Raw genomic sequence first — 12,743 nt, forward strand, 5'->3', positions numbered from 1 at the left:
GACCCTGTCTCAAAATAGTAAGGTGGATGCTGGGTGGTGGTGGTGCACATCTTTAATCCCAGCGTTTGGGAGGCAGAGGCAGGTGGATCTCTGAGAGTTTGAGGCCAGCCTGGTCTACAAAGTGAGTTCCAGGATATTTAGGATTGCTATACTGAGAAGCCCTGTTTTTTTTTTTTTTAAAAAAAAAAAAAAGTAAGTGAAGAGCAAACAAGGAAGACGCTCGACAGCATCTCTGACCTCCACACGCATACAAGGCGCATGATCACCCTCCAACATATACACACATGCACATCTCGTATCTCTTTAGATTATTTCATTAAGGTAGAACTCATACCCTCCTGCCCTTTTCAGAGGCAGGCTCTATCTAGACTTCAACACCGTCTCCTACAGTTTTCTCCTTTCGCCAGATGGTGGCACTCGTGGGCACCCAACATTTGTCTTAAAGGCTTTAGAGGGAAGCCGCAAAAAGTGCAGAGAGCTTGTCAGCTGGTGTCTCTTTCCTACTTACTATGATTAGCAACTCAATATTAATTAACTATGTTATGTGTGCTGTCTTATTAATCTAAAAACCTTTCAAAGTCTTAAACATTTTGGAGGTGTCAGCACATTTGACAGCCATGGCCCTTACACCGGGGAGGTTTCATCCTGCAAGTTACGCAGCTAGGAAGTAGTAAAGTGATCAAACTGAGCCTGGATCCCAGTGGTTCATGAGAGAAAAAACAAACAAAATGGGAACAGGGCTAGTGATATAGCAAGCAAGCACACCCGGAGCCACTGGCCCTTAGGATGCGGGCCTTTGTATCAGCCGAGCCCAGGCACACTCACCTCTTCCAGGCTGTTGACGCCCTGACGCCTCCTCTTGTTCATGTCACTCTCCTCGGTCTGGGTGTCTACCTGCAATGGCCAAGAAAACATGGTGAGCTCAGGGCCACGAATGCTGTTTGAACCGGAAGCACGGAAGGACGCATGCTCGTCTGGACACAGCTGTCAGTCTAATGGTAGACAAGGGGAAAGATGGCTCCTCATGTAAGCACAGCCATGGAGTTACAGTCAGGCATAATGAAGAGTGCCTCTATTCTATTTCGGAATCCCTGAGATACAAGCAGGGGAGGCATCATCTCTATTACAGTGGCTGTGGGCTTGGGGGAGGTTTAATTATGTCCCCGAAGTCAGAGCCAGGCCCGGGGAATGCCCTCAGTGCTTGTTGCTGTGTGGGAACTCCCTGACTTTCTTTGTTCCCTGGGCCTCCCGTGAAGAGGTAGGACAAGTTCACCCTGCAGAGAGCATTCTCAGGACTTGAGTGAGCTGTCCAGGGCTTTGGTGTCAAATTAAGCCTGCAATTCAGCCACCATTAAATGATTTAATTCGTTTCAATAAACATTAGCTCCAACCTGAGGACTAGAGATCAAATGTCCAGCTTGTCAAGGACGGTTCAGATTTATTGACTCCCTTCGCCACTGTAACTATTAATAGACACGTTCCCTTTCATAGTGTATTACCCAGCTATCCTGGTAACCCCTCACAGCTCACCCCTGCTGCCTGAATCTGAATAACCCAGCCCAGGCCTGTCAGGTGAGGAGGAGTGTAAGGTCTGAGCTGTCCCCGTGGCCTGGGTGGGGTGGAGGCTGAGTACTGTTCCTTCTCCACATGCATCTTTGAACCCAGATTGCATCTGTTCCCTAAGGACAGACATCATAACTACCAGCTTCCAGTGATTTGGACCTTCTCCCAACAGTTAGCTCCTGCTGGAGTCTGGGGTCACATCCCACAGAGTATATGTCACATCTGTATGGATTTTCCTACACTCTGACTTCCTCCACGGCAGGTCCACATCACACCCAGCCTTTCAGACACCATAAATGCAGGAAGAGGTACCACAGGCTCACTGTAAGCCCAAATACAACGCCCGTTCAGGCCCAAGCATAGTTCGCCTGGCCCTAGAACGATCCTTCTGGGCTTGGATACTCTGAAATAGAAGCCTGGGAACCCTAGCACCGAGTCTACTGTGCGTCATGTGAGTCCAATAAACACCCTCATTACACACCACATCACAACACACACTATACACATCACACACCACACACACACCACATCACAACACACACACACTACATACATCACACACCGTACACACACACACCACACATCACACACACACATCACACACGCACCACATCACAGACACATACCACACACCACATCACACACCACGCACAACATCACACACACACACCACGTATACACCACACACACACATACACACATGCCTGCCATATTCACCACTCCCATTAAAAGAAAAACCAACCACAGTTTAGTCATGGATATCTGTTCAAAATCTGACCAAGGCACCGTAGCCTAGCAGATCAAGGGCCCTGCCTCCCTCAGCAGCTCCTTCAGCTTCTCATAAATCATTATTCTGTGAATGAAAATAACCCCGGTCTAACGCCTGGACAAACACCAAGAGAAACAGATGACCTGGTTTCCAACAATGCTGGGTTTTAGAGGCACAAACTGTTTGGGCTCCCAGCTCCACTGCCTGTGAATGCCACTTAGGCCCAGAGACCAGAACTGTGAAGTACAGAATGTCCCACCAAAAAGAATGCTTCCTGCATAATCTTAGGGTTCTCTTTGTATGCTTCCACTTTCAAGGAGGACTTGGCTTTTTTCACAAAGACTAATACATCCTTTTCTCTCCCTTATACTTGAAAGCCCAGGGTGGGACCATTCAAACAACTGGAGCCTGGCTAGACCCCATTTGGACATGTGACCTAAGGGCTCACAGAACGCAGTCCAGGGTGGTGGGCCCAGCCAGCATCTCCTAAGAAGTTCCTAAGTCCTCATGGGAGAATAAATGAAGGACAAGGGGGCAACCTTTGTTTCTTAGACACCTCCACTGTGAAGGACCTGGGACATAAAATGCATCTACAGGGAAAGGTTAGCAGTGCACATACATCCAAACAATGTTTACTTTCCCCTATGGAAAAGTGCTATTGAGATGCAGTTCAAAACAAAAGCCTACGAAAATGAAAATGTAGAGATTTGTTTATTTTTCTCACTGGAAGCCAAAAATCGACTCAAGACCTCTAACCCAGAGCCATTTTCTTCAATGGCATAACGACTAGTAAGTTGTTACACTCCAGTAAATAATCTCCACCTATGCTCATATAACTGAACATAATTAAAGTCAGTGGGACGTGGCCACGGACACACACACACACACACACACACACACACACACAAAGCCAGAGGGGGACTGGTAGGGAGAAGAGGGGCTTCTATGGGGGTCGGGGTGTGTTGGGATGGATATGGTAAAAATATATTGCATACATGTATGAGATTGGTAAAAAAAAAATAAATAAAATGCATTTTACAAAAAGACCCTAATCACTCTGAACTTTGTTATACTTGACAAAGAACCAGAAGCATCACAAAAAACCAAATATTTCTCATGGCCACGCAGAGAGACCAGGAGAATAAACAAATGACTTACGTTCTCTTCCTATCAGCTTTCCAGTTCTTTTACCCCAGGAACATTTTCTTATCATGATTTTCCGAGGATTTGAAAGAGTTGATATGCCAAAATCCATTTATTAAACTAAATGGTTTCACTCTTTAAAAAAACAACCAATGCCACACATCCGCTGCTCTGCCTATTAATCTGACCAGCTGAGGACAGCCATGTCTCCACACATCCTGAGTGGCTTTGGCTCAAGGCAGACAACATTTTTTTTTTATTTTTTTATTTTTGAGACAAGGTTTCTCCGTAGCTTTTGTTTCCTGTCCTGGAACTAGCTCTTGTAGACCAGGCTGGCCTCGAACTCACAAGAGATCCGCCTGCCTCTGCCTCCTGAGTGCTGGGATTAAAGGCGTGGGCCACCACCGCCCGGCCAAGGCAGACAACATTTATATTTAGTTATCTGGCTTAGCCCAACCATGGAGGAATTTAGATCTGGTTGACTTGGATATCAGCTTTGATATTTAAAAAGATGACCAGTGATACTAGCAAGAAAGTTCTCTCTTCAAGGAATCACAGGTTCAGGTGCTAGTGTGTGGCTAGTGTCGTTCAGAAAATCACCTAACCACCTGACTTCAGTGTCCTCACCTATAGGAAAGAGTCTGACACCATCTACTCATAAGCTTCTGCGAGGCTGATGGAATCACAGAATATAAAACACTTCTTAAACTACACATTGCTATATAGTGTCAATGCTATTAGTGACAGAATTTTAAAATCCAAATTCTAGTTCTTACTTTGACAATACCTGTCTAACTTACTAAAATTTAACAGCGCCAAGTCCAAGTTTCCCTACTCACTACACTGTAAGGACACTATGTTCCCACCCTTCCTCCAAAGGATATACGCATGGGCGGGTGAATGTATTGTCTCAGAAGGAATGAGCTCAAGATGAGATGAACTCCAGGTACCCCCATGTGCGAATAATTGAACAAGGACAATGACGGACTGCAGTGTTCATAATAATATAATTCATTGCCCAGGAGCGTAAAGTCTAGGAGAGCCCGAGGGAGCACGGATTAGAGTATGCACAGATCTGTATGACTACAGAAAGGCAAGAGGCTGAAAAATGTGGGTTCAGATGGCACTGACTTGCATGGTGAAAATAATTTAAGAACTTTCATCCTGTACCAAGAAGTGTTTGGGTTCTGACCAGAGTCACAGGCAGACTGCAGAAGCGCACCAAAGGCTGCTAAAGAGAACACAACCCCAGTCTTTCACTACCAGGCAAGCACCACCCAGTCTTTATTATTGAGTGAAGAGCTCGCCTGCAAAGCAGGCATGGTCCCTAGTGGAAAAACCAACTTCAAGCAAAATAGAAGGCGTTATGTCTTGCTGAGATTTGAATGTTGTCAGTAATATAAGAGGACAGGACAAAGAACAAAATTTTAGGATTCAAATCAAAGGGAGAGAGATTGTTAGGACTGGCTCAGCAGGGGACAGTGACATCTCTGAAGAACAAGATGTAGCGCTGTGGAGGGATTGGACAGGTGGACATGTTAAGCTCTTTCTCTGGAAGCTGGAGAAACATCATAGGATGATAGTAAGGAGTGATGGATACAGACTCCTCTATCAAGGTTGCAGGCGTTGTTTGGGCAGGGGGCTATGGGACAGAATGGTCCAGGCATCATCTCTCCTAAATGTATATTCCCTAAGATGCACATGCTCCCCTGCAGGCAGGGAGCATGTCTGATTCTACCAATCTCTGTGTGGCAGAGCCACCACAGATAGATAAAGATTTGTGTATGGTTCTCAGCATCTTGTGTGGAACCGAGCTCAGTCATCTGTCTCCCAGCATGTGCCATCACTGCATACACAACAAAAACCATTTTGATCAATAAGTTCAGGGCAGGGGGCAAAGCAATGACGTATGATCAGCATTGTGTGCCCTTGGGCAAGTCGCCTGGCCTCTCTGGGCCCTGGCTTATGTCTGTAACTGTGAACCTATCAGGCAAAGACAGTCTGTCTCCCATTGAGATGCAAGATGGCTGAAATAAAGGGTATCCTATTTTCAGCTTCTCTGGCTCACACTGGATGAAGTGAATCGTCCTACACCACATGTTAAATTCAGAGGTGTTCAACCTGTGGCTTGTAGGTTGTGAGAACACACACATGCTTATTTTGTGTAAATGACAATGTTGTCATTTACAAAGTTCATGCTTGAGACATGCATAACTGAGTTCCAAAAAAAATTGCCAGAAAAGTCTTATCAGCTAAGTATCATAGAAAAATATTGATTGTTTTGACTTAGCTTCTTAGGGGACAGAAAACAGGCAATTATTTTTCATAATCTGTGAGTATTGTGAAAAAGTCACAAACAATAAGGGTTCTATGATTCCTGAAAGTTCTATATTCTCACTATGCCCTGGGTTTGTGCTGAGTAATGTTTGCCAGTCTGGCACAAACTACAGTCACCAAGGAAGAGGGAACTGCAACCCATGAGATCGTTCTAAAGTAGAAAATCTGTGGGGCATCTTCTTGACTGACCATTGATGTAGGAGGGCCCAGCCCACTGGGGGTGGTACCACCCCAGAGCAAGTGGTTCTGGGTTGTAGAAGAAAGCAGGGCCGCCATGGAGAGTGAGCATTCCTCCGTGGCCTCTTCTTCAGTTCTCACCGCTAGATTCCTGCCCTGAGCTGCTGCTCTGGGTACCTTTGATCATGGTCTGAGACACGGAAGTGCAAGCCAAACGAACCGTCTCCTCCCCCAAGTTGGTCTGGTCTGCATTTTATCACAACAACAAAGAAGCAAGCTTGGATGGGACTTGAAGCCAAGAACCCCACTTCTGTGCAATCAATCACTCCTATCGTCAAAACAACTAAAAGTCACAGCCTTAAAGTTAGTGGGGCACGATGACCAATGGATGGATGGATGGATGGATGGATGGATAGATAGATGGATGGATAGATGGATAGATGGATGGATAGAAGGATGAATGGATGGATGGATGGATAGAAGGATGAATGGATGGATAGATAGATGGATATATAGATGGATGGATAGATGGATGGATAGAAGGATGAATGGATGGATGGATGGATGGATGGATAGAAGGATGAATGGATGGATAGATAGATGGATATATAGATGGATGGATAGACGGATGGATGGATGGATGGATGGATAGATGGATGGATGGATAGATGATAGATGGATATATAGATGGATGGATAGATGGATGGATGGATAGATAGATAGATAGATAGATAGATGGATGGATAGATGGATGGATGGATGGAGATGCGAGACTGTAGACTACTACCATAACCTTGCCCCTTGACCGACATCTGTCATACCCCTGGATCTGAATGACATGAGAAATGAGCTTGCTTTGCCTCTCCAGGAGCAGAGCTAACTTGGGTGCACTCTAAAAATATGCACACTCTGAGCTACCTGCTCATCTTCTGAGTCTCGAGCTACATAATCTGTCAACATAAACAAACCCAGCCATGAAATTCTCCTTTCTCTTCCCCCATCACCTGCAGTGAGGAAGAAACGAAAGACTCGCTGGAAACTTACCCGTGGGGTCCTCTTCCTGGGAAATGTGAGGTTGAGATAGTTATTAGGAATGAATGATTTGCCCAAGTCGAAGTCAGTATTTTCTTTATAGTTTTTACGCCAGGAATCTGTTGAGAAGCAAAAGCAACACTGCAATTGGGATCCAGGGCCCAGGTAGTGATGTTGTAACCTGTGGGTGTCCTCGTATCAGGACTCTTCTAGAATAAATCCCTCACCCCAACTTTTATAAAGCCTTAAATGACTGAGGGGTATGGAAGGCCATTGCATGTCTTCAAGGATAGTCAACCTTGTTTGGCCTCTGAGTTGAGGGAAAGGTGTCTTGAAGCTCTGAGTAGAAAGTACTAGCCAGACTCAGGCAGGGGGATAGAGATGACACTAGAGACTAGACACAGCCTCCATGCTTACCCATGGGTCTCAGTGGAGTGCCCCGGAAGAGCTCATAGAACTTGGAGAGGTACATGACCATGCTGAGCTTGTCGGGCTCCTCAGTAGACGCCATCTCTTTGCCTGTAGTCATAGGCAGGATCCCAAACTCGCGCTTGGCCACATCAAATGCCAGCTGATTGTTCTCCACAGCGTCATCTTCATTCAGTGAGTCAAAGTTGCTGGAGGACCAATACCAGGTGAGTTCAGGGTGAGACAGGATGCATGGAGCCCAGAATGAACACTGTGGGCTGATAATTTTCCAGCCCCATTGAGCCCCAACCTCAAGCCCAGGAACACGCCTTGCTCATGAAGAGACTGAATCAAACACAGACCATGATTATACCACATGATTATAGCTAGGCTGAAACCCTCAGAAAATGATGTACTCTCTTTGAAAATGTAGGAGTTACTTTAATTATTTCTCATTCTTTTTTTTTAAATCTTAACTGTTATTATAACAGGATCTTTTCTCAAACCAATCAATTATATGTATCATGTGGAGAGATTCCCATCTCCTCGGGGTGAGATGATTTTGGTAGTTTTCCATTAGCCTTTAGGAAGGGTTTGTACGTGGGTGGAGTCTGTACTGCGTCCCGTGTCAATAGGTCAGTAGAGGTCATGAAGGGTTTATAGACTGTCCTCTCGCCTTCCTATTGACCCTGCCATTTTGCCAACACACAAGGAAGCTTTAGAAGATTCTAGAAATGATCTGATGATTCTGGATGTCAAAACAATACTTCTTTGGTTAAGCAGGTCTCTCTTCTACTTCCTCTCATGGGGGGGGGCTTTGAGGCCTACACTGAATTTCCAAAAGGTGGCTATTAGAGTTGGGGGCCAAGCAGTGAGATATGATGACTTATGATGACTGATCTTATGATGACTGTCAGATCCCAGGGACACGGGGCAAACATGTTGCTGTCCAAACAAGGGAAAAGCAAGTTTTAGAAAATAACCCAATCAGAACTTGCAGAGAGAAACACTGAGCCAGGTTGGGGGTCTTCACCCAGAGAAGGCTGGGGTCCCCTCTGTCCAGGGTCTGCACTCACATCAGCTCTGGCCGGAAGCGGTGGATGATGGCACACAGGGCCAGGCCACTGCGCCAGGATGTGGTCAGGTCGGTGACACGGACGCGTTGGTAACCCTCAGTCTGCTGCTGACACCAGGTTAAGAGCTTGTTAGGCCGGATGTCTGACTCTGTGGGGAGGGGGCAGGTGGTGAGACTCTGTACTGCCGACAGGGCTGGGAACTAGGAAGAGTGACGGCAGAGATGCAACCCTGACGGCCACTGCACAGGTCAACAGGAAGCACACTGTCTAACAGCACTGTCACCAGGGTCCAGGGCTGGAGGCTGGGAACACAGACCCTGCATCTATTAGGTGACGCTAATGACACGGGGCTGTCATGGACAGAGGTGCTCTTGACCAGGTTTGTTGCAAGTCGGCCTAGGAAGCACTCTCTAAAGAAAGTCTCTGTGGATGTGCATGTGAGCTGGCTACTGAAGAATGTCTAGGAATTCATCAGACAGAGGTATTCCAGGAAAACAGGATGGAGAGACAGCAAAGAATGCGGAGAGCGTGCCATGCTTGGGTAACAATAAAAGTTTACTATTGTAAACAGTGTTTTACAGCAGCTGGGCATGTGGTATGTGCAGGGATGGGAGGGGGGAGATGGACACAGTGGCAGCTGGAGTGTCTCTGGGTAGGAGAGCAGGGAGCCTGAATGAAGGGCTGTTGGGGAGTTACTCATTGGACTATCCCTCCCCTGCTTCTGAACACCACTCTGTGCCAGCGCTGAGTCAGATTAGGAAGATAAGGAGAAGGAAGGGGGAAAAGTCCCAGGAATCTGGTGACTAGCTGCTAGGGAGACAGGACACTTTTCCCAGAAACAAGATGCAAAGAAAACCTAGCCCCGTGGAACTCCCTACAGCGGACTTTCCTGGGCTGAGTGCTCAGAAAGCGACTGCATGTCTCAATTCCGAGAATCCCATCTTACCCCTGCTCTTATAGATGAGGAAACTGAAGGACAAAGAGGAGAGGCACCTGCCAAGGTCACACAGGTAATAGGACAGAGGCAGCTACTATCATCCCTTGTACACCTTGTCCCAGGGTCCCAGACGGGCAACTCACCCCGCCTGGAGAGGCTAACGGATCTCCTCACTGAGCCCCATCTCTCAGGAGAGAAGCGGTCCAGTTCTTTAGTGATGTACAAATGCTTCACCTACAAGCAGAAAAGACCACACATCTGCCCATCAGTTCCCAGCTCCTGGGCTGGAGGCCTCTCTATGCCCATACCAGATTCCCTACCCGCTACTGTTTTCTTCAGGTGCAGGCTGGTAAGACTTTCAGCAGGGCATCTAGACAACTGAGTCACAGACAACGGGCCTCAACAGTTCTCCCAAATGAGGCAGAACTGACCGTGAATATCTAATTGGCTAATAGGAACCCATACTATTCTCTGTCCTACTAATTAATAGAGTTTGGGTGGATAAAATCCCCAGGATAAGTGATGTCCAAGCCTTTGCATGGTAAGGAAGAGAGGAAATATTGTAAGTAAGTGGATTATTTTTGAGAGAGGGGAATTAATCAGTGACACATTTGCACAGTGGCAAATCAACATGTGAAAATACATAAACACACACACACATGCATAGTACCATATGTGTTCTAGTCCCCCATAAGGCTATAAAGAGGCCTCTATTGCACCTTCACATTTTGTGGGGGAAAGAACTGGCTCCACCCTTTTGCTAACGAGCTTTGGTGGCCTCAGTTTCAGGACAGTGACAATATGAGACCATTGCTCTCCCTCAGCTCACTGCAGGGGCTTCAGACAGGCGTGGGAGTGGGCTTACCTGGTGAGGCCTGACGCAGTGCAAGTTGAGGTTTGGGTACCGTGTTGCTGGGTCCAATGTGTATTGTTCAAAATTTTTGTTGATGTTCTCCGGGGTTGTCTGAGGTAACAGTCGGTAAAGACTTTCTCTGCAGGGAGTCAGAACCCAGAGGCTGGAGATTATTCTTGCCACCTCAGGCCCTTGTTCCTATACTCCCCTCTCCCCCAGCCTCCAAGGTTTCAGGGATGGCCTCTGGTGTGTTTGTATAATTCTTTCCTATAATCTCACACACTCCTGAGAGCTGCAAAGTGTGGGGGAGGGGCAAAAAGGGGGAGAGAGGAAAGAGTACCCAGGTGGTAGGGATGAGGTCTCCTTTCCTGGGCAGGATGCCAGAACACAGGTTCAACATCTCAGCAGACTCTGGTTCAGTTAAAGCTACGACCCAGCCACAATCTTCTGTGGCCTGCTTTTGTGGTCACAGTGGCCCATACCCAAGGCCATCAAAAGCTTGTCTCCCATATCAGTACTAACTCTCAGGGTCAGCCATCTGTTCGTGGTCCCATGGCCAGCAGCAAGGGCCTGGGAAGAAGCCAGGACTTCAGCTGTAGAAGAGGCCTGGCGGGCCCCAGAATCCTTACTCAGGGAAGGACACTGTGAAATGTCCTTGAAGACTTCCTTAAATAAACCTCTTGGGCCTTGTGTGGATAAGAACAGGACTGATTTCGGACTAGCCTATGTTCAGATTTGTCTCTACTGTCCTGGACACTGATGGAGAGGCATCATGACACAGAGTGTCCTTGAAGACCCGGAGATCACATCAGACCACAAATGGGATGGTAGATTAAGCTCAGTGCAGAGGCCGCAGGACAGCTAACTTAGCTCTACTCCTGCTGAGTCTTCTACCCAGTGTCCCACTTAGGAGTTCTGCTTGAGGCTTACCTTTCAGCCAGCACCTCCAGGGGAGAGGTGCCCTGGTCCCAGCTCTTCACCATCCATGCCGTGTCAAAGGCTGCCAGGAAGCCCCGGGCACAGCCTGTGCCCATGGGCCAAAACGGCTGTAAAAGAACACAGGTAAAATTCTCATTGGCTCTGGTGACTCACGGTCTCCTCTCCCATTCTACATGGCATGCTCTGGTTGTGGGGTGCCATCTCTGAGCCAGAGCAAGGGCAGAATCCTGCTGTCCACAGCTTCCCAGAATCACTGGTAGTTGGAGCATACATGTGAAGGGTATGACAGCCCCACATGTAGCAAGGCTACCTGGGGGCTCCGGGAGAGAACGGAACCAGGGAACACTTCATGGAAGTGTGACCTTCATGTCATTGTAAAGCATGGATGGGGTTCTGACCTCCGTCCATTTGGGAACATCAGGGGCAAAGGTTTTGTGGATGGAAAGTGCTGGAGCCTGCCAGAACACTCAGCACAGGAGAATGAGGAAGGGAAGGTTGGGAGGGAGACAGGGATAGAAGTGACAGGCCACTGGACCGGGTGGTGGTGGCACACGCCTTTAATCCCAGCACTTGAGGGGCAGAGACAGACAGATCTCTGTGAGTTTGAGACCATCCTGGTCTACAAAGTGAGTTCCAGGACAGCTAGGACTGTTACACAGAGAAACTTTGTCTCAAAAATTTAAAAAAAAAAAAGTGACAGGCCTCAATAAGGGTGAACAAGGACTGATCTGGTCAAGTCAAAGGTAAACAGCTTGCTCCATGGCGCACCCAGGGTAGGGTTTGCAATCTGACTCTCAGCCCTGGATAACTTTGCAGACACTTGTAGTAATAAGAGCGGCGGGGCTGCGTCCCCAACACCCCAGCCGCCTGCCCGGCTAGCTTATGCCCCGAAATAATTACACGGACACTGTATTCCTTTAAGCACTGCTTGGCCCATTCTCTTCTAGGCTAATTCTCACATATTAATTTAGCCCATTTCTAATCATCTGTGTGTAGCACCCCAAGGTGCGCTTACCGGGGAGATTCTAGCCTAATCCATCCTGGGTCAGAGCTTCATCCCGGGACAGGGGCATGGCGTCTCTCTCAGGCGTCTGCACAGCTCTCCTCTCAGGAGCAGACGCCTGAGAGAGACGCCATGACGCCATGCCCCGCTCCCGGGATGAAGCTCCGACCCAGGATGGACATAGGCTAGAATCTCCCCGGTAAGCGCACCTTGGGGTGCTACACACAGATGATTAGAAATGGGCTAAATTAATATGTGAGAATTAGCCTAGAAGAGAATGGGCCAAGCAGTGCTTAAAAGAATACAGTGTCCGTGTAATTATTTCGGGGCATAAGCTAGCCGGGCAGGCGGCTGGGGTGTTGGGGACGCAGCCTCGCCGCCGCCCTTACTACTTCAGACACTGACAGTGTTCATACTAAGATTGGAAACTAACCCTGAAATGGTCATTTATCTAAGGGGCCTTGCACTTACAGGGTCAAGAGGGAGGGCCACGACCTCAACACTAT

The 12,743-nt window shown here is 47.6% G+C and overlaps 1 protein-coding gene across 6 annotated transcripts in view; it reads right to left on the reverse strand.

The window, feature by feature from the left end:
- The window catches only part of Mical2 (microtubule associated monooxygenase, calponin and LIM domain containing 2), a 137,603-nt gene that overhangs the window by 25,065 nt on the left and 99,795 nt on the right, over positions 1–12,743 (reverse strand). For all 6 annotated transcript variants that reach the window (XR_005975788.1, XM_041666907.1, XM_041666905.1 and 3 more), the window contains 7 exons: positions 11,226–11,341; positions 10,308–10,434; positions 9,586–9,676; positions 8,506–8,653; positions 7,439–7,638; positions 7,034–7,140; positions 826–894 (listed from right to left, as the gene is read on the reverse strand). Coding sequence is in view for 5 of the 6 variants with exons in the window: in XM_041666907.1 (XP_041522841.1) it covers positions 826–894; positions 7,034–7,140; positions 7,439–7,638; positions 8,506–8,653; positions 9,586–9,676; positions 10,308–10,434; positions 11,226–11,341 (858 nt within the window). In the remaining variant the exon portion in view is untranslated. The remainder of the gene's footprint in view (positions 1–825; positions 895–7,033; positions 7,141–7,438; positions 7,639–8,505; positions 8,654–9,585; positions 9,677–10,307; positions 10,435–11,225; positions 11,342–12,743) is intronic.

This window comes from Microtus oregoni, unplaced genomic scaffold (genome assembly GCF_018167655.1).
Source record: "Microtus oregoni isolate MIOR12 unplaced genomic scaffold, Mior012 000016F_ref0000370, whole genome shotgun sequence".
Lineage (NCBI taxonomy): Eukaryota > Metazoa > Chordata > Mammalia > Rodentia > Cricetidae > Microtus > Microtus oregoni.